The following is a 27306-nucleotide window of genomic DNA, read 5'->3' on the forward strand; positions in this document are numbered from 1 at the left end:
GGCATAGATGATGAGGCGGTGATTTTCAGTGGCACACCACAGAAGATGAAAATGATATTGCAATAATGGGAGTGGGCTTAAAGGTTTGTGATGGGAAGTTCTGTGGACCAACTCTGAGACATGCAGATTTTGAGAAGTAGGAAAGGCAAAATTGAAAGAAAAGTTATATGATTAATCCACATTTGTGGAAAGCACTTTGTTGGTGAGATAAGATGGGAGAGCCAGGTGCTGCTGGAGAGCAGCCTGCAGAGCTGATGTCTCATGATAAAGCAGAAGTAAAAGCCCAAACACTTGGTCACACACCCTGGAATTCAGAAGTGAATGCCTGCTAGTCTGGTATTAAACTATGGCCCCCACTGCCACAAACACATCCTGCAAATAACTGATCCAGGAAGAATGCCTGTCCCTAAAAAAATTACTAATAATCAAAAAAGAATCAGTACAAGAGCTATGCAAAACTATGTAGAAGAAAAAATGTAGCTACGGGACAAATTGAAGCTGTGACCAGTAAAGTAGCATGAACTGTTTGAAAATAAAGCAGTTTTATTTTATCTAAAAGACAAGAGCCACACAATGATACAAGAGCTTAAAGATGCTATTTAAAAAGTGCATAAATAAAGAACTGCAAAGTAATGGATTACAAACAGAAAATTATTAGAATTAGCACACTTAAGATCTGTATTTTTGCCTAAAAAAGAGTACCAGCAATACATAATTTGGTATCTTTATCAAGAAAAAAAATATCAAAAGCACAAAACATGAAACAAGGAAAGATAAAGAAAAATAACCTCCCAGATACAGAGAAAATTAAATAATCATGAATAACAATTTACTCACCTATGTACAAATAAATGTAAGCATCTAGATGAGATGGATGATTTTTCTAGTGAAATATAATCATAATCAACTGAAATTGACTTCAGAAGAGAAAATCTAAATAGAGTTATCACTATCAATGAAATGGAGACTAATCCTGCCCATTACTGAAATCAAATCGTCTCTCCCAGATTTCATAGGGAAATTCAACCAAACCATTAAGGTATAATGTGGCTCAGCTGTTCCAGAACATAGACTAAGAAACATTCGCAAAGTATTTTTCTTAGAAAAGCTAAACTAATACATAATATTGATACCAAAATCTGACAAAAACAGCATATAAAAAAGAAAATTACAGAATGATATCACTTGTGAATCTTGATGCAAATTTCTTTAATGAAATATTAACAAAGAGAATCAGATAGTATTTTAAAGGATATGTACCAGTGGATTTTATTCCAGGAATATAAAGCTAGTTCAATATTAAGAAATCCATTAATATAAGGTCTCTTATGAGTAGAATAAGAAAGAAAAAAATACATGATCATCTTTGTAAATGCTAAAAGATACTTGATAAAACTCAACACTTATACTTGATAGAGAGAAATAGATGGAAACATCATTAATATGATAAAATATATCCACCTCAACTCAAAATCTAGTGTCACATTTCACAGAGAAAGTCGGGAGACATTCCCATTATAGTTAAGAAAAACTCTAGATATTCTTTATCATCCTTATTATTTAATATTGTTCTGGAGGTTAGCCAAGGTGATTAAACAAACTAAAGAAATAAGAGGTATTAAAATAGGAGAGAATGTGTAAAATGATTATTTGTAGATTATATATATATTATTTTCCTGAAAACCCCAAGAGAATTAACCAAAACTACTGTTATGAACAATACAATTTTGCACAGTTTCAGTATACAAAATAAATATATAGAAATCATCTTTATATGTAAAGCAACCAAGTGGCGCTGTTGGTAAAGAACTTGCCTGCCAATGTAGGAGACTTAGGAAACGTGAGTTTGATCCCTGGGTCATGAAAATCCCCTGGAGAAGGGCATGACAACCCACTCCAGTATTCTTACCTGGAGAATCCCATGGACAGAGGAGCCTGGCAGACTACAGTCCATGGGGCCACAAAGAGTCAGACATGACTGAAGTGACATAGCACACAACTAACTCTAAGAAATAATGAGCAAAAATACTTCATTTATATCTTATGTGTTCATTTACAAGAAATGTGCCAGAGTTATAGGAACACACGAAGTACTAGGAGAGATACCAAAGAATAATTAAATGAATGGAAAGTCATACCATTCTGAGATAGGAAAATGATATTCTAAACATCTTTATTCTCTCTACCTTAATCTTGAATCCTTTCCTCACACCGTACAGCAATATTATTTCCAAATGCATGAAAGATTAAAAACACATAAAATATCAATATTAGAAGTAACTGTGGGAGAATTTTTACATTTTTCATTTCCAGCCTGTCTCCTGATAAGCTGGCAGGGGTAGGAGGCAGTCAGGGGAAAGTTCAGAAGTTTGAGGAGATTGGAGGTTTGAAATAGACATTGAAACAGAGAGCGGGAGCTAGCTAAATGATACATTATGAGGCAACCTCAAGGATCCAGGTGATCCTGAAGACATAACATTTGTACAGGTTCCAATTTGTAGATTGTGTGATTTTTCTCCAGCAGTGTTCAGCTCATTTTCAGAGACCACTGATTAATGGGTCAAGGGCAGCCTCGAGGCCTCAAAGAAGCTGAATAAATTGCTCCAGATCACTTAATCATACAGCTACTAAACAGATGAAACAGGATTGGAACTCAGGTTGGTCTGAATGGAATGTGCACACTAGTAATAATATCAAGCAGTTAAATAACAGTTTTTTTGGTTCCTGGCACTGTTCTAAGGATTTTACATATAGTAACTCATATAAAAATCATACCAATGAACAAATACTGTTATCAGCCTCCCCTCCTGACCGCCACACATAATGAAACGGAAGTACTTTGGGCTTAAATGACTTTTCAACAGCTAACTAGTAAGATCTCAACCCAAGCATTCTGGCTTCAGAATCCATGTTGTTAACTGTTTTGTATTCTGCCTTTCACCATGAGGATAGAGGGCTGAAAGAGTAGATTTTAAGTGATTATTACAGGGCTCAGAACCTGACCCAGTGGATAACAATGAAGCTAGGTGAGATTGCTGATAATGCTATGGGTCAAATTCAGGAAAAAAGCTTACCAGATGGACTAATTCTAATAGAATGAAATTTAATAGAAGTATAACTATATAGTAATTTACTTGAGTCCACCAATGTTCTTAGACCAGAAAAAGTTTAGCAGTAACATATACTGCTATCTAAAAATGTATTAACTGAAGACAAGCATCTAGAGCAGGGCTTTCCTGTAAAGGGGAGTTTTCCTTTAAAGGGCCAGATTATAAATACATTTGACTTTTTAGGTCGTATGATCTCAGTCTAGACTACTCAACTATATTTTGGCATGAAAACATCCATAGAAAATAATGCTTGTGATGGTGTGGCAATAAAACTTTATCAACAAAAACAGGCATGGGGCCAGATTTGGCCTATGAGGGGAAGCTGGCTGACCCCTCATCTAGAACACCTAGCAATAAGAAGTAGACAAGGCCCCTTGGCTCTGTTCTACTTAGACCACATTTGGCATGTGGTATTGATTTCTGGCCAGCATGTTAAAAAAATTAAATTCAGTAAAAATTTCTCTTTTATTTTTTAGTTACCCTTCTTTGAGTTTAAAATTTTGCACAGATTCCTGTAATCACCACCTTTAACAGAATATTAATACAAACAATTCCAATATCCAAAAGAATTCCTTCACATTACCCTTGTACAGTCAGGCTCTCCTCCTTTAGCAACCATTGATCTGTTCTCTGTCCCTACAGTGTTGTCTTTGCCAGAGTGTCATATAAACAGAATCATGCCGTGTGTAATCTTTCCATAGTGAGTCTTTCAGTTAGCATATAACTTTGAAATTCATTCAGGTTGTTGCACATAGCAATTGTTCGTTACTTTCTGAGTGAGAATCCATTACATGGATGTACCATGGTTTGTTTATCCTTTCATACATTGGAGAATCTTTGGGTTGCTTCTAGTTTTTTGTGATTATTAATAATGTTGCTATCAATAATCATGTCCAGATTTTTGTGTGAACATATGTTTTCACTTATCTTGTTATATACCTAAGAATGGGACTGCTGGGTCAAGTGCATGTTTAACCTTATAAAAAGTGATGAATTGTTTACCAGAATGGCTATACCATTTCCCGAGTGGCTGTTTATATGAGACACAGTTCATAACAAGGATGTTCACATCCTTGTTAACCATTGCTTGATCTTGTTGTCATTTTTTACGTAAGCCTTTCAAATAGGTATATAGTAGCAGATCATTGTGGTTTTACATTGCATTTCACAAATGACAAAAGATGTTGAGCATTCTTTCATGTGCTTATTTTTATTTTTGTATATCTTCCATTAAAATCTTTTGCCCAGTTTTAAAATTAATTTTTATTGTGGTAACATTGGCTTATAACACTATATAATATTATTTTTATTTCTGTATACACGACAGCATGCTCACCACTAAATTTGAGTATCACATGGATTGATTTATGGATGTTGAAACATCCTTGCACCCCTGGAATAAATAACACTTGATCACAGTGTACAATCCTTTTAATGTATTGTTGGATTCTGTTAATATTTTGTTGAGGATTTTTGCATCTATGCTCTCAGAGACACTAGCCTGTAATTTTCTTTTTTGTGTTGTGTTTGTCTGGTTTTGGAGTCAGGGTAATGTTGGCCTCACAAAATGAGTTAGGAAACATTCCCTTCTCTTTAGTTTTTTGTAAGAGTTTGTGAAAGATAGGCATTAATTTTTTTTGAATATTTGGTAGAATTGGCCAAATTCTAAGGTTGTCTAATTCTAAGAACTCATCCATCTCTTCTGTGCTGTACTTAGTCGCTCAGTTGTGTCCAACTCTCTGCAACCCTATGGACTATAGCCCACCTGGCTCCTCTGTCCATGGGGATTCTCCAGGGAAGAATACTGGAGTGGGTTGTCATGCCCTCCTCCAGGGGATCTTTCCAACCCAGGGATTGAACTCAAGTCTCCCACATTGCAGGCAGATTCTTTACCATCTGAGCTACCAGGGAAGCCCAAGAATACTGGAGTGGATAGCCTATCCCTTCACCAGGGGATCTTTCTAACCCAGGAATTGAACCAGGGTCTCCTGCATTGCAGGTGGATTCTTTACCAGCTGAGATACCAGAAAAGCCATCACTTCCAGGTTGTCCAATTTATTGATATATGCCTGTTCATAATATTCTCTTAAATTCTTTGTATTTCTGTGGTATCCAGTGTTTTTTCTCTTCTTTCATTTCTGATTTTATTTATCACAGCATTCTTTGTTTTGTTCTTAGTGAGTCTGGCTAAAAGTTTGTCAATTTAGTTTATCTTTTTCGAAGAACCAGATCTTAGTTTCATTGATCTTTTGTCTTTTCAATCGTTTTTTCATGCATTTCTACTCTGATCTTTACTGATTCCTTCCTACTGACAGTGGGCTCGTTTGTTATTTGTTTAATTCCTCTCGGTGTAGGTTTAGATTGTTTATTTGAGATTTTCCTTGTTTGTTGAGGTAGACCTGTATTGCTATAAATGAAGTCATTCAGTCGTGCCCGACTCTTTGCGACACCATGGATAGTAGCCTGCACCAAGCTCCTCCATCCATGGGATTTTCAAGGCAAGAGTACTGGAGTGGGTTGCCGTTTCCTTCTCCAGGGAATCTTCCCAACCCAGGGATCGAACCCAGGTCTCTCACATTGTAGACAGACGCTTGACCATCTGAGCCACCAGGGAAGTCATGTATTGCTATAAACTTCCCTCTTATTACTGCTTTTGCTGCATTCTATACATTGTAGTATGTCACATTTTCATTTTTATTTATCTTCAGGTATTTTTTGATTTCTCCTTTTATTTCTTCATTGACTCAGTAGTTGTTCAGTAGAGTGTTTTCAATGTCAACATATTTGTGATTTTTCCATCTTTCTTCTTATAGTTGATCTCTAGTATCATACCATTGTGATCAGAAGAGATGCTTGATATCATTTCAGACTTCTTAAATATATTGAGATGTGTTTCGTGTCCCAACATATGGTCTCCCCATGAGAAAGATCCATATGAACTTGAGAAGAATGCATATTCTGCTACATTTGGATGGAATGTTCTGTAGAAACCTTTCAAATCCATCTGGTCTAATGTTTCATTTATAGCCTCTATTTTCTTTGTTGACTTTCTATCTGGGTGATTTATACATTGATGAATGCCAGTGGAATGTTAACATTCCCTACTATTATTGTGTTGTTGTCATTATCTCCCTTGAAGACTGTTAATAATTGCTTTATATATCTGGTACACCTATGTTATGTGCATATATATTAATAACTGTTATGTATTCTTGATGAATTATCCACTTTATCATTATGTACCATCTGTCTTTGTCTCTTGTTCCTTTTTTTGGCTCAAAGTCTGTTTTTTCTGGTATGAGTATGGCTATACCCACTTTCTTTTGATTGAAATTTGCTTGGAGTATCATCATCCATCCCTTCTCAGTCTATACAACTGAAGTGAGTTTCCTGGAAGCAACATACAGTATATGGATCTTGTATTTTAATCCATTCAGCCACCCTGAATCTTTTGATTCAATTCATTTTCATTTAGAGTGATGAATAATAGATGAGGACTTGGTATTGCCATTTTATCTTTTGTTTTCTGGTTCTAAATGTCCATTTTTTCCTTTTCCTTATGTTTCTGTCTGCCATTTTGGTTTGGTGGTTTTCTACAATTTTTTTTTTTTCAGTTTCCTCTTGTTTTATGCTTCATGTCTCTGCTTTATATTTATGTTTTGAGGTTACTATGAAGTTTGTATAAAACATCTCATAGCCCTTTTTCTGCTGATAGCCTCTTATCTTCATTTGCCTATACAGGTTCCATCCTTTTCTTTTTTCCTTATTTTGCTTTTTATTATTTATTATTATCTTGCTGTTGGTTAGTCGCTAATCTGTGTCAACTCTTTGCGACCACATGGACGGTAGCCCACCAGGCTCCTTTCTCTGTGGGATTTCCCAGGCAAGAACACTGGAGTGGGTTGCCATCTCCTTCTCCATCTTTTGCTCATTTAAAAAATCAGGTGGTTTTTTTTTTTATCTTCCTGCTGAATTTTGAAGTTCTTTATATATTCTGGACATAAATCTTTGGTCAAATATGTTATTTGAAAATATTTTCTCCCAGTTTGTGGCTTGTCTTTTCATTCCCTTGATGGGGCCTTTATAAGAACAAAAGTTCTTAATTTGATGATGCCAAATTTATGATGCTTTTCTTTAATGGATTGTGATTTTTGGTGTCAAGACTATAAACTTGTTGTTTAACTCAAGGTAATAAAAATTTTCTTCCATGTTTTATTCTAAGAGTTTTAGAGTGTTATTTTTTATATTTATGTCTTTCATCTGTTTTGAATTAATGTTGGTATGTGGTGTGAGGTGTAGGTTTAATCTTATTTTATTCATTGTGTTATAGCACCATTTGTTGAAAAGACTATCTTTCACTCTTGAGTTGATTTTGAATTTTTGTCAGAAGTAAATTGACCTTATTTATATGGATCTATTTCTGGACTCTGTGGTCTCTTCTATTGGTCCGTATCCCTGGCCTTTCACCAATACCATAGTGTCTTGAATATTGCAGCTTTATAGTTAGTCTTCAGTTCAGTTCAGTCACCCAGTCGTGTCTGACTTTTTGTGACCCCATGAACCGCAACATGCCGGGCCTCCCTGTACATCACCAACTCCCAGAGTCCACCCAAACCCATGTCCATTGAGTCGGTGATGCCATCCAACCATCTCATCCTCTGTTATCCCCTTCTCCTCCTGCCCTCAATCTTTCCCAGCATCAGGGTCTTTTCTAATGAGTCAGCTCTTCGCATCAGGTGGCCAAAGTATTGGAGTTTCAGCTTCAACATCAGTCCTTCCAATGAACACCCAGGACTGATGTCCTTTAGGATGGACTGGTTGGATCTCCTTGCAGCCCAAGGGACTCTCAAGAGTCCAACACCACAGTCAAAAGCATCAATTCTTCGGCACTCAGCTTTCTTCATAGTCCAACTCTCACATCCATACATGACCACTGGAAAAACCATAGCCTTGACTAGATGGACCTTTGTTGGCAAAGTAATGTCTCTGCTTTTTAATATGCTGTCTAGGTTGGTCAAACTTTCCTTCCAAGGAGTAAGCGTCTTTTAATTTCATGGCTGCAATCACCATCTGCAGTGATTTTGAAGCCCATAAAAATAAAGTCAGCCACTGTGTCCACTGTTTCCCGATCTATTTGCCATGAAGTGATGGGACCAGATGCCATGATCTTAGTTTTCTGAATGTTGGGCTTTAAGCCAACCTTTTCACTCTCCTCTTTCACTTTCATCAATAGGCTCTTTAGTTCTTCTTCACTTCCTGCCATAAGGGTGGTATCATCTACATATCTGAGGTTGTTAATATTTCTCCCAGCAATCTTGATTCCAGCTTGTGCTTCCTCCAGCCCAGCATTTCTCATGGTGTACTCTTAAAATACGGTAATGTGAATCCTCCAATTTTGTTCTTTTTCTAAAATGGTTTGGCTATTATAGTTCCCTTTCCTTTCCATACGGATTTTAGAAACATGTTGTCTACATTTACAAAGAATCTGTAGGTCAATTTGGGAAGAACTGACATCTTTACCTTGTATCTTTTGATTCATGAATACGGTATTCCTCCCCATTTATTTATGTTGGCCACCTTGTTTTTAGAGGTACATTAATAATTTATCATCCCATTTTGGGCAATGTATGCCATGGGGGAAATTCAAATCCTTAAATAACTACATGATTATTACAATATTATTTGTAATAGTAAAAAATGCTACTATATAGCCAATGTGGAGAAGGAAATGGTAACCCACTCCAGTATTCTTGCCTGGAAAATCCTATGGACAGAGGAGCCTGGTGGGCTACATTCCATGGGTTCGCAAGAGTTGGATATGACTTAGCGACTAAACCAAACCAACCATATATCCGATGTGTTGTTGTTTCATTGCTGAGTTGCATCCAACTCTTGTTTCGACTCCAAGGACTGTAGCCTGCCAGGCCTCTGTCCTCCTTTTGTCCCAGTCAAGAATACTAGAGTGGATTGCCATTTCCTTCTCCAGGGGATCTTTGTGGACCAGGGATCGGATCGAACCTACATCTCCTGCATTGGCAGGCAGATTCTTTACACTGAGCCACCAGGAAAGCTCATATATCCAACAATAGGGGAATAGTTAGGCAAATTCTGAGTTATACACTCAGAAATAGAATTAACCATTAAAAAGGTTGCTTTGAAGATGATGTAACAACATGGGAAAAAAACCTTATGATATAATGTTAAATGTTAAATAACCAGAATATAACATTTTGTGTGCTTAAATTTTATAGATATATAAAACTATGAATAAAAGAAACTAAAGAAAAAACTGACATAATAGCTCTTACTGTGTTAGAGTGATAGGATTTTGGGTGAGTTTTTTCTTTCCTAAATTTTCTCAACTTCTGTAATTTACATTACTTTCATTAAAAAGTTTTTAAGATGCATGCTGCTGAACTAAAATACATTTAGCAAAGACTAAGCAGAATAGTGAGTGGATTCACAATCAGAATCACTGACGAGATAAGCTCACCACAAGGAAATTGAACTAGAAGAGGGAGAAGGCTGTAGCTGCTTAAGGGACTTACCATGTGAAAGTGAGACTCAGAGGCTGGATTTAGACTGGGAAACATCAAATGATGGAACCCCTGAGGGGCAGGTACAGGGGGATAAGTAGTTGAGCAATAAAAGGAAGAATGTTCTAGAGAGACATGGTTAAGAAAGTGGAGCTTGGCTCTTCTCCCCAGCTGAACATTCTTGGGTAACTTAAGCATTCTTGAATATCATTTACAAAATTGGGATATTACTGCCTAATTTTCAGGATTAGTGAGAGGGTTGAATGAGATGATATATGTGAAGCTCAATTAATGTTAGCTCCTCCCTCTCTCCTTGCTCTAAGTTGTGCATCTAAGGATTGAAGGGAGGTGAGGTCTCTGTCACCAAAGGTATTCAAGCAGAGATATTGTGCTTCCCTAGTGCCTAGAGGATAAAGTCCCAAATCCTGATCTTGGCAGTCCAGGCCCATCCTTTATGGCATCATTCAGGCCTACCTCATCTCTTGTCACTTTTCCCAGTAATGTGCCCTTTTGTCCATCCTCCACAGACTTCTTTCCTTTCATCAGATATGCCATCCCCCTGTTCCATGGGCCTCTGTGTTGGCCCCTCCGTCTGCCTGGAACCCCATCCACTCTTGTCTGCCTAATGAACTACTGCTCACACCACGTAAGACCCGACACAAAGGTCACTTCTTCTCTGAAGCTCTAACACTGTCTGAATGAAAGCAATCTGTCTCTTCATCTCCTGGGTCCCCTCAGCACTTTTTCTGCATCTACACCTGTCACCTTTGTGTGTTGGGGGAGCTGCCTCTCATGGTATAATGTGAAGTCCCTTAGAGTAGAGTCAGTGTCAAACTCATCTCTCTGTCCCTTTATCCCAGCCCAGCATCCCCTCCCCGCCACACACACATAGACAAATGCACACAAAGGTAATAAGTGTAGATGTATAAAAAGTGCATACAACAGGTGCTCTGTGTTTGTTGAATGACTTAAATTTGTAGATAAATGGTTAGAGAAAATCACTTCATAGTGTTATTTCCACCCACAGATAATAAAATAATTATTTGATTTTCTATGAAGATATTTTATGTTAATAAGCAAATAATAGTGTTTAGTGAGTAGAATATTTATACAAATATTAGACATTATAATGACCCCACTTCTTATTTATCCAAATAATATATTTAGCCCTGCTTTTTGTGCTGTTTTTCTATTTCCAATTATTATTTAATATCGTTGCTTGAGACTATTTTTACTATTGCTCTTCAAAGTTCAATAATGTTGGCATTATCGCTTTAAATGAGGCATTGATGAAAGGCCAAGGTGGGGCCCCATATGCTCCTATACTCAGAGAGAGGAGACACGGTAGCATTCACTGTGTTTATTATTATTGTGCTCACAAAAAAGAAGCTTCTATGAGATGTGCTCTTTCCTCCAGAGTGATTTTCCCCGACCATGTTGTTGCTGGAAGCCTTTGTGTTGCTTCCATTAACACTCTCAGCTTCCCAGCCAAAATGGTGTCAAACACAACAGAGCCCCAAAGTCCTCCATCCTGGGGATGAATTTGCTAACACCAACAGACTCACCCAGCTCTCTCCTGGTACTAGGTTAGTTAGAAGTGGCTGAATCACAAAATAAAGAATGGAGGCCAATCTACAAATAGGGCAGACAAAAGCAGCATGGCTGTCTGGGCCTCTGATTGGTTTTTTATTCAATTTGCTCTCAACTTCTCAGGACCTGTTGGAACTGGAAGAAACCTGAGAAGCTTGTCTACCCTCAAACTCTGTAGCTTCTTTCCTGCTCTTTAATGCAGGGCACCCATTACAGCCTCACACATCCAGTACTTACTATACAAAAGTGAATAATGGTCTGATACGGAGGCTCCACTCTGATGTTGTCAGAGTCTGGTCTGTGTTACAGAGTAAAAGACTGCATAGCGCCTGTCTTTGGGAGAACTGGGATTGAGAAGAAAGCTAGGTGGCAATGACAGTGGACTGGGCATCAAGGGACCTCAAAGCTCTCTTGACTCTTCTTCCACTGCCTTATTTTATGATGCTTGGCAAGTCTCTTAACCATTACATTCTTCACAATTTCCATCTGTAAAATTGAAGTGTTGATTGTTTTGAGTAGTTCAATATAGTAATAGCCACATGTTGTTGGTTATTTAAATTTAGCCACATTTTAATAAAAGTATAGTTTCTCAGTCCATTAGGCACACTGCACATGCTCAGAAGCCACATGTGGCCAGTGGTTGTCATTGGAGAATACAAAATACAGTGTTTGCATCATTGCAGAAAGTTCTGGTGAACAAAACTGTCCCTAGATTATCTCTTAAGATCTGCTTTAGGTCTTTATTCTGAGTCTTACCATTAAATAAAACCAAGTCCAGTTTTACCTTTTTAACTATGTAACTTTTGCCATGTTTAGAGTATATCTGAATAATTTATTTCCACCTGAGATTTCTGTAGAATATATTGGTCAAATGTTACGCTAGTTCTGAGCAGTGCCCCTACTACATAAAAAAGAACCAAAAATCAGGCTAAGTAGATAGAAAGAGATAAGGAATATTTTCTTGCCAAAGAAAGATGAGGGACATTTCAGGCATATATGCTTGGCTTTGTGGGCAGTGCAGGGAAGTGCCCAGCTGCACTGCAGTCCTCAAGCAAGTTCAATGGGAATGATGCTGCCTTCATCCCCAGGCTCTGGGAAGGAAAGAGCATAGGAGCCTTTGGGAGGGCCCTCCCCCTCAAAGCACTACTATCAAGTTCCAGAGCTTGTTTCATATTCACTCCCTCTTTCCCTCCCTCTCTTTCATGCTCCCTTTCCTACCCTCTCCAGCTTGTGCATCACTTGAGATATTCACCTAAGGTACATGCTTAATGAAAGGACCACATCAGGTCTTGAACAGCTCCAGAGACTATAGATGACCCATGACTTGATGGAATCTTATCAGAGACCCTTAATTCAATCGCTGAGTCATGTCAAACTCTTTACAACCCCATGGACTTCAGCACACCAGGCTTCCCTGTCCATCACCAACTCCCAGAGCGTGCTCAAACTCATGTCCACTGAGTCGGTGATGCCATCCAACCATCTCATCCTCTGTCATCCCCTTCTCCTCCTGCCCTCAATCTTTCCCAACATCAGGGTCTTTTCCAGTGAGTCAGTTCTTTGCATCAGGTGGCCAAAATATTGGAGCTTCAGCTTCAGCATCAGTCCTTCATTCAGGACTGCTTTCCTTTAGGATGGACTGGTTTGATCTCCTTGCAGTCCAAGGGACTCTCCAACACCACAGTTCAAAAGCATCAATTCTTCAGTGCTCAGCTTTCTTTATGGAACAACTGTCCCATCCATACATAACTACTGGAAAAACCATATCTTTGACTATACGGACCTTTGTTGGTAAAGTAATGTCTCTTCTTTTTAATATGCTGTCTAAGTTTGTCATAGCTTTTCTTCCAAGGAGCAAGTGTCTTTTAATTTCATGGCTGCAGCCACCATCTGTAGTGATTTTAGAGCCCAAGAAAATAAAGTCTGACACTGTTTCCATTGTTTCCCTGTCTGTTTGCCATGAAGTGATGGGACTGGATGCCATGATCTTTGTTTTTTGAATCTTGAGTTTTAAGCTAGCTTTCTCACTCTCCTCTTTCACCTTCATCAAGAGGCTCTTTAGTTTCTCTTCATTTTCTGGCATAGGGGTGGTGTCATCTGCATATTGGTGTTTATTGATATTTCTCCCTGCAGTCTTGATTCCAGCTTGTGCTTCATCCAGCATACAGATTTCTCAGGAGGCAGGTCAGGTGGTCTGGTATTCCCAACTCTTTAAGAATTCTCCACCGTTTGCTTTGTTCCACACAGTCTAAGGCTTTAGCATAGTCTGTGAAGCAGAAATAGATGTTTTTTTTTCTGGAACTCTCTTGCTTTTTCTATGATCCAGTGGATGTTGGCAATTTGATCTCTGGTTCCTCTGCCTTTTCTAAATCCAGTTGAACATCTGGAAGTTCTCAATTCACACACTGTTGAAGCCTGGCTTGGAGAATTTTGAGCATTACTTTGCTAGCACGTGAGATGAGTACAATTGTGCAGTAGTTTGAACATTTTTGGCATTGCCTTTCTTTGGGATTGGAATGAAAACTGACCTTTTGCAGTCCTGTTTGGCCACTGCTGTTTTCCAAATTTGCTGGCATATTGAGTGCACCACTTTAACAGCATCCTCTTTTAGGGTTTGAAATAGCTCAGCTAGAATTCTATCACTTCCACTAGCTTTGTTTATAGTGATGCTTCCTAAGGCCCACTTGACTTCACATTTCAGGATGTCTGGCTCTAGGTGAGTGATCACACCATTATGGTTATCTGGGTTATTAAGAGCTTTTTTGTATGGTTCTTCTGTGTATTGTTGCCACCTCTTCTTAATATTTTCTGCTTCTGTTAGATCCACACTGTTTTTGTCCTTTATTGTTCCCATGAAATGCAAAGGGACCCTAGAGCTGGAGTATTGACCTTGATATTGTCTAAGTCCTGTGAACTGCCATTCATGGCACTGTATTCTGGTGACAAGGTACATTTAATAAATCCAGGTTCCTTAGAGATTAACTTGTTTTCTTTGACTTGCCATCCAGGTTGTACAGCCCTCACATATGACAATGACTTGAGAAAGTGGCATGAGTAAGGGCCGTGCTTTCCAAACAATTATAAGATACCTCCTCAAACCACCCAGGTGTCCTTGGCATACAGGAAGCTAAGAAAGCCTGGTTCCTGCCACACCTTCTACAACATTCCCTTTTAGAGGGCCCATCTTTATGGAGCAAGATGGTGGTGAAAAAAGTTCAGCGTGCAAAGCCAGACCCCTGGATGCTGGTCCTTGATATAGCGCATGCTGGTCATATGACTTTATGCCAGCAAATCCTCTTCTCTGAGACTCAGGAGTTGGATCTGTGAAGTGAGAACAAGAAAAATGCCTTCCTCGGATTCTTGAGTGGATTAAATACGATAATGTAAATGGAATTTGGTTCATTCTATCCCCTAGATACACGAAAGTGTCTAGTGGATTTTACTGTGATTCTTCCTATTGTTGCTCAGCAAGTTCAAATATTTTCCAAGTGTGATGATGAATTCCATGCTTCAAGCCTTCACAGACTCCCAATCTGGTTTTGCTGAGGAGTTTAAATTGCCCCTGTGATGGTTTTCTTAGTTATTAAATATGTAAGCCCCTTTCATGTCATCAATACAGTGCAAAGTTTCTCTTTTCCTTTTCATTTTTGACCATTCTGTGCTTTACAAGGCACTTAGCAGCTTTTTCAAATTGTCACATTTGTTTAATTAGCCCAGAGACCCTGCCATGTTCATTTCTGTCAGCCATACAACAGTCTCTGTGGGTAGCTTGCAGACCCCTGACCAGGACTTTTGAAAAATGATTTTGCACATTTCTTTCCTTTCTCAAAGCAAATGAGGGAGAGGTGAGGGGAGCAGGAGCAAGCGGAAGAGAGGGGCAAACTACCCTAGCATGGAGAAGAAAGATGTGACTAGAGCCCGCTATAAAACCATTGACCCTCGGCTTTGGACAAGAAATACAAATTGATTACACACCACAGCCTGAAGCCGAGGCCTAAGAGAGGCAGTTTATTCGGGAGAGTCCTCCATGTGCTATTTATTTATCTTGAGCCCAATGTGACTTTCCCTCGCTGTACCGTCTCCAGGAAAGGGCTTGGCATTCCCAGCTTCCAACCTTCTCTGTGGTGCTTTACTAAATTTATAACAGGGAATAAAGTATCGACCTGGTGACCCCAAGAGATGGTCTAGGTGGAAAACACATACAGGTTTAAAGAGGATTTAGAGATATCCATGGGCAATGGATTCCCACAGTGTCATTAGGCATCCCCTCCTCGTGGTGAACAAATGAGAGTACAGGTGTCGATGCCTCAGAGTTCAATGGGAAACACTTAATAAAAGACACTTTGATGATAGACTTCAAGTGCAATTGTTAACTTTTTATTAAAAAAAAAATGACTAGGGCGTGAAATGCAAGTATTGGATTGGATTTCTGCTTAGCGAATGCTTGGTGTGAATTATCTCATTGCTACGTGCTATGATTTCCAAAGACGTGTCGTGTCAGTAGCTTTTCCTTGCTTATGCAGTTTGGCAAGTGGCTGTTTCTCCTGAGGCAGAGAGAACCTTCTTGGCTGATTTGAACACAGGACTGAAGCTTTATAGCAAGCCTATGGGGCAGGGTTTTCCTCCCATACCACCTGTTCCTGGTGCTTTTTATACTGAGGTGAGAATGTTCTCTTTCTCCATTAGTCAGACATGCCTTTAGAAAAAGATAGGACTCTCACTTGTGCCACTTCTATGTGGAATAAAAAAGCTATTTATTTCCCATTATTTGAAGTAATTGCAGAAAAAAAACTAATCTGGAGAGAGGAGAGGCTGTCCAGGCATTCAGGAATACTCAGCCTCTCGGGCCTGGAATATTCCGAAGGGGCTCTCTGAATCAGTTTCACTGGGGCTTAGTTGTGGTTTTGATGTTAAATTCAGGCTATTGCAAAGAGTTTGATGCCTCTGTTGGTTTATTTTTCTGTTTATTGGGGGAGTGTGTGTGGCGGGAAGGTGGGCCTGGTGGTGTTCAGTTAGACTGACATCTTGTGATCAATTTGCGAGTTAATGTCATGTGAATGGGACAAACCGCTTCTCTTTCGGCCCCTAGCACTGCGGTTCTATAGTTCTCAGACTGAAATAGACAATTCCATGCAAATCATATTGGCTGAAGTTTCAGCTGTATTCGTGGTCTGCTGCTTTATTTTTACCGAGCTCAGAAATAATGAGAGAGCAAAGCTACAGCCAAGTCATTCACTGGAGGCCTCTTTTCATGAAAATAGATATTACTTCTTTTTTCCTCAGCAACTGAAGCTTTGTTCATTTTCAAAGCAGTTGTCATGAACTCATTATCATTTTTCTTAATATGATAAGTGTAAACTAAAGAATGCTATAATGTTTGAAAAGCTACAGCAGCCCTCAGAAATGGAATACTAATGCCTTGTGTAAGTCTTTGATTGAGAGAAATTTATCCTTCTGTCTCCATTTGCCTGGAATTGTCATTCTCCAGTGCCTTTCACTTATAGCATAAGCTGGCTTCCTAAATGACTGCTCTGTTGGTGCATGTACACTGTGTATTTGTCCAGCAGTGAAAGATCAGCAAATCACTTTGGTAATTTTTGGAAGATGGTAACATATTGCATGTTACTCTTAAAAAAAAAAAGAAAAAAAAAGCTCTGAAAAGTTTATTTTAGTTCTACTTTTGAATCTGTCTGCAATGCAAGAGACAGGAGTTCGATCCCTGGGTTGGAAAGATGGCCTGGAGAAGGAAATGCGGAGAGGGAATGGAGAGAAGGGAATGTGGAAAAGCAAATGGAGAAGGGAATTCTCCACTCCAGTATTCTTGCTTGGAGATCCACAGTCAGAGGAGTTTGGTGGGCTATAGTGCATGGGTTGCAAAGGGTCAGACAAAGCTGAGCAGCTAACACACTTTCACTTTGAATGATAACTAATAATTGTCATTATCTTACACTGATTCCGATTATAAAGATTCTAACTACCAAGAGTCCATACACACCCTGAGCCTGGACTTCATCTAGCTCTAGCTGCCCAGCCACCAGAGAAGCCTAGAGAGTAGACACTCTGATAAATGTTTTTAGAATGAATGAAATAAAGTGTAGACCGTTCATGATGGTGCTAGGGGAGAAGCGAGGGAAGGTGCAAATTGGAGGTTAACCATAAAGAAATATCTCATGCTATGAGGATATAGCATGTCATTCCACCCAGTAATATGGCTCTGAAAAAAAAGACAAAAAATATGTTTGTAACATTAGGAAAGCTTTGGAAATTGTTTCAAGCCAGTATATTTAAATTCATTTTTTTCTTTATTGAAGCATAATTTATTTCCAATGTTGTATTACTTTCATGTGTACAGCAAAGTGATTCAGTTATATATATTTATATATATAACATATATATATATACGTGTGTGTGTGTATATATATATATATATATATATATATATATACTTTTTTCAGATTCTTTCCATTACTGGTTATTACAATATACAGAATATAATTCCCTATGCTATTCAGTAGGCCCTTGTTGTTTATCTAAAGAGCACACCAAGCTTTGCAGCACACCAGGCTTCCTTGTCCTTCACCATCTCCTGAAATTTGCTAAAACTTATGTCCATTGAGTTGGTGATGCTATCCAACCATCTCGTCCTCTGTGGTCCCCTTTTCCTACTGCCTTCAATCTTTCCCAGCATCAGGGTCTTTTCTAATGAGTCAGGTCTTCGCATCAGGTGGACAAAGTATTAGAGCTTCAGCATCAGTCCTTCCAATGAATATTCAGGACTGATTTCCTTTAGGATGGACTGGTTTGATCTCCTTGCAGTCCAAGGGACTCTCAAGAGTCTTTTCCAACACCACAGTTTGAACACATCAGTTCTTCAGCGCTTAGCCTTCATTATGGTCCAACTCTCACATCCATGCATGACTACTGAAAAATCATAACTTTGACTAGATGAACCATTGTTGGCAAAGTAATGTCTCTACTTTTTAATACATTGTCTAGGTTCGTCATAGCTTTTCTTCCAAGGAACAAGTGTCTTTTAATTTCATGGCTACAGTCACCATCTGCAGTGATTTTGGAGCCCAAGAAAATAAAGTCTGTCACTGTTTCCATTGTTTTCCCATCTATTTGCCATGAAGTGATGGGCCTGGATACCATGATCTTCGTATTTTGAATCTTGAGTTTTAAGCCAGCTTTTTCACTCTCCTCTTTCACTTTCATCAAGAGGCTCTTTAGTTCCTCTTCACTTTCTGCCATAAGGGTGGTATCATCTGTGTATCTGAGGTTATTGATATTTCCCCAGAAATCTTGATTCCATCTTGTGCTTCATCCAGCCCGACATTTCACATGATGTATTCTGCATATAAGTTAAATAAGCAGAGTGACAATATACAGCCCTGATGTACTCCTTTCCCAATTTGGAACCAGTCCGTTGTTCCATGTCCAGTTCTAACTGTTGCTTCTTGACCTGCATACAGATTTCTCAGGAGGCAGGTCACGTGGTCTGGTATTCATTCCCATCTCTTGAAGAATTTTCCACTGTTTGTTGTTGTGTATATGCTAATCCCAAATACCTAATTTATCCCCTGCCCAACCTTTCCCCTTTGGTAACCATAAGTTTGTTTTCTATGTCTGAGAGTCTGTTTCCATTTTGTAAATAAGTTTATTTGTATCATTTTTTAAGGTTCCAAATATAAGTGATGTCATATGATATTTGCCTTTAATCTGTCTGACTTACTTCACTTAGTATGTTAATTTCTAGGTCTGTCCATGTTGCTGCAAATGGCATTATTTCATTCTTTTTTAATGGATGAGTAGTATTCCATAAACAAAACAAAAAGACAGCATACAGAAAGTGAGAAAATATTTGTGAATGATGCAAACAGCTTATAAAGCTCAATATTAAAAAATAGTCCTATCAAAAAATGGACAGAAGATCTAAATAGACATTTCTTCAAAGAAGACATGCAGATGGCCAATAGGCACAAGAAAAGATGCTGAACATTGCTTATTATTAGAGAAATACAAATCAAAACAACAATGAGTATCACCTCATACCAGTCAGAATGGCCATGATCAAAAAGTCTACAAATAATAAATGCTGGAGAGAATGTAGGAAAAAAGGGAATGTAATTAGGTGTGGCCATTATGGGGAACAGTATGAAAGTTCCTTTAACAAGTAATAATAGAGTTACCATATGATCCAGCAATCCCACTCCTGGGCATATATCTGGACAAAACCATAATTTGAAAATATACATAGACCCCAATATTCATTGCAGCACTATTAAGATAGGCAGGAGATGGAAGCAACTTAAATGTCCAGGGTTGGAAGCATGGATAAAGAAAATTTACATATATATGTATGTATACACACACACATACATGCATAATGAAATATACTACTCAGCCATAAAAAAAAGAATGAAATAATGTCATCTGCAGCAAGATGGATATACACACATAGATACAATCAAACCAGTATATTTTAAATAATGGTCACTTGGATGTACTTAATGGTAAAATAATTTGAAAAAGAAGAGCTAAACACTTGACAATGATGTTAAAAAATAGTTTTGAAAAGAGTAGCTTACACATTTCCAAGTTAGCTTACAAATGAGAAAAACAGATTCACGGGTGAAAAAAAAGCTAAGAAATGGCCTTTGGGTAACATCATATTCCTCTGATGCCTGCACTGGACTCTTAAGCAAAAGCTCTCCACCAAGGTTTCCTCCTTCTCCTGATCTTCCCAAAACATTTCTCAATGGCCAGTTCTTACATTTCTTACTCTTGAATTCGTGCTAATACTGACTTTACCAAAGAAGGCAGTTTCGATCTAACTACATTTCCTACTGGGCTGGCCCGTTTTCTGTTCTGATGGGTTCAACTGATTGAGACAAGTGTCCTGATAAGGATTGATATTTTCAAAGCAATTATCTATTGAGGGCTCATCCAATTAGTTGCATGGGCTGTGGCCTCATGTTGCTGTTGCTAAAATATGCAGAATTTGATGGATCTGGTTGAACTCTGCCCAGTATGTCACTATGGTGGTCTTGCCCCCTTTTGCTGTCTTTTGTGGTGTTTCTTTGTAGCATTTAAATGTGGAGTGCCTGAGGAGTAACTGGTCCAAAGGAATTTGCATGGCTAAGCCCTGCCTATGGCCATCCACATCCCCATTATATTCAGTAGATGAAATGGAATTGATTGCATCTGGCAATGGCAAGAAGATGAATTGATTGATTGAATGAGCACATGGTGAAGCTGCGGGGTCACTGATAACCACTCCCCAATTGTAAATTAGAATCAGGCTCTTTTTTAGTGGAACCCTGGTTTGGGGGCTGCCAGGACAAAGGCAGCCTGTGTGAGCTAGATGTTTTGCATGTACACTCCTAGGGCCAATGGAAAAAATTTCCAGCTTCCCTGAGACAACTGCCAGTACTAAGGAGTTTTGAATAAAACAGTCAATTATTTATTTGAAAGAATATTGCCAGAATTTCTATACATGTCAATGAAATCATATTTTACTGTTAGAAACTTTAAAAATGATATTCTACTGTTAGAAACTTTAGCTTTTTGTTTGTTTGTTTTCCTAGTGGATTGCATTTTGTGTGTTGGCTCATTGTTGGGAAGTTGTTTAATGTAACAGTTGATTTTCTACTTCTTCTTAACCAGAACTTGCATAGACATCAGAGATACAAGCTCAGGAGGCTGTCTTAAGAGCATTCCAAACAGAAGAATATTCATTAAATTAAGTGGAACAGGGTTTTGAGACTACAGGAGAGGTTTGGTAGGAGTGTTAGTTATGACGCCCAGGAAAATCTATGGTTCCACCGTTGTTGGACTTCCCGAGACCTGAGCAAATAATCAGATGAATTGGGTTGTTCGCTGTCTCACTGTGAGATAGTAGGTTCCCCCGGCACTTGCCCACCACCCCCAAGACCGTGATGAATTTCCTTAGCCAGTTTGATCAGTCATGTTTACATGTCATGTGAAAGATCCTACTGTTCCAGATTCAGTTTTGTATCGTCTCATCAATATCATTGATTTTACAGAGAGAAAGAATAGAATTGCACAATTATATAAGGCAATGTAGTTAGTCCATGAGCCCCACCCAGCCCCCCAACTTTATAGGAATCCCTTTTCTGGTGCCCTAGGCAGGGGCTGTCTTGCCTTTAGAGATGGGTTACTCATTGCCTTCTGAAGCAGTAGGCTCTGTGGTTGGAAAGCTCACCTGATTGGAAATTCTTCCTTAGTTAGAGTTAAAATTATTTCCCTGGTAACTTCGATCCATAGGGCTTGTCCTAACCTCTTGGTCCACAGAGTGGGTTCCAGATCTCTTCTGTGTGACCACCCTTCAGGTATCTGAATGCACCACTCAGACCTTCCCTCAACTTCCCTTTCCTGTAGACTAAACTTTCCTCATTCTCTTGAAGGGCATTCATAAGTGTGATGAGCTTTCAAAGCTCTGATGGTTCTGGTAACCATCCCTTTTAAGAGCTTGCAGTATTCCAGTGCCCCTGCTGTTATGGGTCATCTAGGATGGTAAACTCTGTCTTGTACAATGCACTGTTATGGTATAACCAACAGTTGCCTTCCACATTATGAGCATCATGCTAACCTACATATCACCTGAGCTGGCATTGGCAGTCAAAAGAACTGCCAAATCCCTCAAATTGACTTAAGGGTAAACTAAAATATTTGAGGTTTTAGCCATGAATTACACTAAGTCTTTCTCATTTTACAGTTTTACACTTGGTTTGTGGAATATAATTGCAGTTTTAATTTACCTCTGTTAAAATTCATCTCATCAGCTTCAGGCCAGTTTTGCAGGATCTTTCTGAATTTTGAATGCCCACAGTTTACTGTCACCTGCAATTTTGATAAGCAGGCATTCTATATGTTTAAGTTATTGATTGAATGAGATAATTTTTCTGAAAGCATTCATTTCAACCAAAGCCCCAATGTAAGTCATCAGTATTATTATCATTATTTACACACACACAGAGACACATGAACATGCACACACACTGCTCCTCTTGCCTTCACCCAAAGCCTTTCCCAGGACCTCGCACAGCGAACTCTTCGCTGACAGCTTAGTGTTAAGCAGAGTGACCTCTTTGTGGAAGAACTTTGACTTTTAATGCTTTCTGGATCCTGGTGACTGGTACATAAGAGTACAAGTTAGTAGAACAAAAATGCAGGGAATCCATCAAAGGGAATTCTTTGCGTCTGTTTCCTCATCTGCCCAATGAATGCGATGCTAATCCCTGCCTCTATAGTTTATGGCACAGAAAGGCCGAGTGTGGGAACTAAGTGGCTGACACACTTGTTGTTTTTATTCAGTCGCTCAGTCCTGTCCAACTTTTTGCCACCCCATGGACTGCAGCACGCCAGGCTTCCCTGTTCTTCACCATCTCCCAGAGCTTGCTCAAACTTATGTTCATTGAGTCAGTGAAGTCATCCAACCATCTCATCCTCTGTCATCCCCTTTTCCTCCTGCCTTCAATCTTTCCCAGCATCAGGGTCTTTTCTAATGAGTCAGGTCTTCACATCAGGTGGCCAAAGTATTGGAGCTTCAGCATCAGTCCTTCCAATGACTATTCAGGACTGATTTCCTTTAGGATGGACTGGTTTGATCTCCTTGCAGTCCAAGGGACTCTCAAGAGTCTTCTCCAACACCACAGTTCAAAAGCATCAATTCTTCGGCACTCAGGATTCTTTATGGCCCAACTGTCACATCCATACATGACTACTGGAAAAACCATAGTTTTGACTAGACCAAGCTTTGTCAGCAAAGTAATGTCTCTGTTTTTTAATATGATGTCTAGTTTGGTCATAGCTTTTCTTCCAAGGAGCAAGCGTCTTTTAACTTCTTGGCTGTGGTCACCATCTGCAGTGATTTTGGAGCCCAAGAAAATAAAGTCTGTCACTGTTTCCATTGTTTCCCCATCTATTTGCCATGAAGGGCACAACAAAACCTTGTGCACACCAGGACCCAGGAGAAAGGAGCTTTGACACACTTGTAATGACTAGATAAATCTTGATATTTTTGTTATTGTTAATAATAATGATAATTCACACATAGAAACTTCAGAGACTAATAATAATATCTCACAATAGCCAGTTACTATGTCCTAGGCACTAGAGATAGAAAGGTGAATGAGATAAGGCTTGGCCAACAGAGTAGACACTTATAAAAACAGCCAGCTGTGTGTTGGATGAATCTGGGACATGACTGAGACCAGCAGGGTCTGGAATTCTGACTATTTCTGCCCCTCAGAGTGTGGAGCACCAGCTTCTGTTTCTAAGTCAGGCAAAGCAAGTCTCCCCACAAGCTGTTTTGGATTTGCTTAGGTCCTAGTGCTGGAGGATCTGGTTGGAAAATAATTGCTAGTGGAAAATGGGCCTTTTCTGATTTATTCTGGGTTTGGCTAGGGAGTCTTCAGATCACAGGAGGGTAAGCATCTGCCCTATTTTTAGAAATTGCATAGAATTTTCTATTGCTTGTGAAGTACTGAAAAATAAAACAGCATTGCTTGCTTAGTCCTTTCTCCATAAACCAAAGTTGACCTCACAAAGGGGAGATGCATCTAGTGTCATGGAAAGAGTGTGTGCCATGTACCTGGTCCCCGGCAATTGCTTCTGGCCAGTGTGAGGCCCCACCTCTCAGAACCTCCACTACATTGATGGCCTAGTGCAGGGATGAATCCCTGCTTTATCTTTCTCAGGGAGGATCATAGGAGCCCAGAGATGGAGTTTCAGACCAATCTCACGTGCGTGTGTGTGTGTGTGTGTGTGTGTGTGTGTGTGTAATTTTTGTGGTTAACAGAGCAGTGATGCTTGGTATTGAGTACAGGTGCTCAGCCCTGGAGCATGTTGTCAAAGCTTTGGCAACACTTTGGAGCAGGTGCTCATTCCCATGTGAAGAACATGCAGATTACTACAGTTGGATAAGGGGGTGTGCATGTTCTTATCTTGGGAATAACAAGAACATAAAAATAGATTAATATCCTTCAAGTGTGAATGAAAAGAATTACAATGAAAAATCTGCTGTGATCTTCACACACGTTCTAGGTCTAACTCATTTTGAAAGCGGAAGAGCTTGTGCCAAGGTTCCTTGCTGAAGATAGTCTTTCAGGAAATTATATTCCTTTCAGCTGCCTCCTCCCTGTCTTAATCAAATGCATCGATGGTACCATGGAGCCAGTTTGCCATTTCATGAAATCTCACAATTTCAGTGACTCAGTCATCATTGAAAATGTGCAAGTATATGTAGCTTCATGTGGATTGGCCAGCAGAGAAGCACACTCCAAAAGTAATTCAGGATCGGATTCTGCCACTAAGTAAATATAGCAGACCTGAGGGAGAAGGTACACCTTCAAGAAGTGAGTCATCCATCTAGGTGTCTGAAACACCTTTGAATAAACCCACATGCACACCTCTAAAGCCAGTGGTGGAAACATATGGATAACTAAGTTTCTCATTGATCAAAGCTTCCTCCCCAGTTGCTGAAGGAACAACACTCCTATCCCAGGCTGAGGCTTACTGTATCAGTAGGACCTGTGTCTTTTAAATGATGAGACTAATATTGGAAAAGACCGGTCTTACTCAGGAAACACTATCTAAATTTTCAAAGAAATCATTGTGTATTTTAAAGACACAGAGTAACTAGAATTCAGCTTGAAGCTGTTGTCATGTATAGTTACTTTGGACCAGTTTTGATGAATACATAAGTAGCGTTTGTCATGAATGTTATCAACTGCATACAAATGCACAACTAGAAAACACTTGGAAATAGTCTATCTTTTAAGTAGGTTAAGCATCCCCTCTAAATCTGGTATGCATTTTTAATGTACTTACCGCCTCCTTTTAAATAGTGCCAGGTAGAATCCAATCTGTGTCAGGGCTCCTCTGAATCATACTTACAGATTCTGCTTCAGCGGTTCCACTGTGAATGAATCTGTGAAGTATCTTCTTGCATTACAGCTCTTCAGACATCAAAGACTCTTTTTGAACTGGATAATTATAGAAGGGGAAAAAAAACATGGTTTAGTGCTACCTGAGAGTTCTTATTAATATTACCTTTGAAATGACTAATTATGTTACCCATAAAGATTGGGGAAAAGTATTATATAACTGACTCATTAAAAAGGCCTTTCATAAACTTTGATCCCCTCCTCCCAAGTTTGCCTTTATTTCCATCATTACATTGATTTTTAGATTTAATGTCCATATACCAAAATGTTTGATGAATCCAGCATAGTCCGACACCGTCCAGCTTCACAAACTTTGTCATCTCTCTTGGGATGTCGAGCATGTGATTTAATTATCCTCACTATTTGGGGAAAGTACCATGAGTCCTAAGACTCCAGCAAGATTTGAACAGCACCTCTTTTCAAAGCGAGTGTTTAAAAGAACTGAGGACCTACCCTCTCTGCTAGTGGAGAGTGGGCACCTGAGGGGCCATGCCAACATTAAGACTTCATCTCAAAAACGCACTGTGTCAATAGCATGGTCCTAAACTTGTCACTAACAGTTAGGCTACATCAAGAGAAATGAATATCAGAGCATCCAGAATGAGGGTGGTGATCGTGCTGCCCTGCCCTGAGCTGGCAGATCACACCTGAAACAGGAGATCATGAGTCAGAAGAGCCCCAGGCAGTCCTGAGTCCCTCCTGGGAGCACCTGAGATAGTTAACAGAACACAGAATTCAGGCATTAGAAGAGAAGTTGAAGGTTCCCTATCAATGAATGAACAAGTTTCCAATGTCTCTGACTGGAGAAAAGATGGCACCAGGGGATCAGGCTGCTGTCTTCCAACAGCTTGTCAGGAGAAAGAAGAAATGATGTGTTCTGTGTGGCTCCCAAGGGCGATCCTGAGGTAGAACCTCTTGGGAGACAGATTTTTTTAGCTTCCGGCTGGAAAGAATAGTGTGATCAGGCTGTCTGAACATGAAACTGGCTGCTTTGAACAGTAGTGAGCTCCCCATCACTGGCAATGTACAAGTGGATGTGGAATGGCCCTTTGTCTCAAAGATAGGCTTTAAGCAGCAGTGTGGAACAGGGGAATGGACTGAATGACTTTAAGTTCCCCTGAAAAAATTTAAGCCAATTAAGTCAGTAAGTATATAGAAAGGGCCTACCATGTTTAGTGCCAAGAAAGTGTTTCATTTTTTGAAGTTCCTGCGAATAAAGTTGCTTTGTTTTTCCTCATCAGGAGATGACCCATCCCTGGCCTACTCCTCTCACTGCCATGCATACTCCCGGAAATTCTGAGCAGAGCACACTTTCCATCCCAGGACAGGTCAGTGATCTTCTTGCTCCATTTCCCTTGCTATGATGTCAGTTATACCAATCTTCCCATTGAAATCTTAAAAACAGAAGTGGCCTTGGTGTTCTACGGCCATAATATCTAGACTCTTTCGTGTCCCTCAGGATGTTAACACAAATAGCATATTTATTGAAAGAGCGTCTTTAAGAGAATGTCCACCAGATGCTAGCTTCTAGATCATTATTCCTAGAGCACCACCACTGGCTGAGCTACTGTCCCCTGAGCTGATGGACCAGAGAGAAGAGTGAACTCACCCCTTAAGAAAGACCCAATAGATGATGGAACAACATCCCAGACTGTTTTAATTAAAAAACCCAGTACTCTTCAGCCTAATGGATCAGTTTTCACTTTCATGTATCACTTCTAGTCCTCGCCCACAAGCAGACAGATTTTCACATGCCAACAAATCATATTGACAGAACCTTTTCTCCTACAGTTCTAGTGTAGAACTGTCAAGTGTTTCATATAAATGAAATATATGAAACATATATGTCAAGTGTTTCATATAAATTTTTCCTCACTTGCTCTCAGTAAGAATTTTTTCTCAGCATTATTTTTAAAAATGCCTGAGTAGATGTGGATATTCCAATAACACATTTTAAAAGAAAAAATAATGTCTTCTTTTCTCCCATCCAATTAGCTATCTATCCATCCATCCATCCATTCATCTATTCATCTACCCACCCATCCAGCCATCCATGCATTCACCCATCCACCTACCCACCCACCTACCCACCCACCCACG

General features: G+C 39.3%; 1 protein-coding gene across 11 annotated transcripts in view; it reads left to right on the forward strand.

Annotated features, from left to right (window-relative positions):
• The window catches only part of AFF2 (AF4/FMR2 family member 2), a 539621-nt gene that overhangs the window by 338933 nt on the left and 173382 nt on the right, over window positions 1-27306 (forward strand). For 8 of the 11 annotated variants that reach the window (XM_025275774.3, XM_025275777.3, XM_025275779.3 and 5 more), the window contains one exon: window positions 26448-26534. The exons of the other annotated variants lie outside the window; for them this stretch is intronic. In XM_025275774.3, coding sequence (XP_025131559.3) covers window positions 26448-26534 — 87 coding nt within the window. The remainder of the gene's footprint in view (window positions 1-26447; window positions 26535-27306) is intronic. 11 annotated transcript variants of the gene reach the window in all.

This window comes from Bubalus bubalis, chromosome X, assembly GCF_019923935.1.
Source record: "Bubalus bubalis isolate 160015118507 breed Murrah chromosome X, NDDB_SH_1, whole genome shotgun sequence".
Classification (NCBI taxonomy): Eukaryota; Metazoa; Chordata; class Mammalia; order Artiodactyla; family Bovidae; genus Bubalus; species Bubalus bubalis.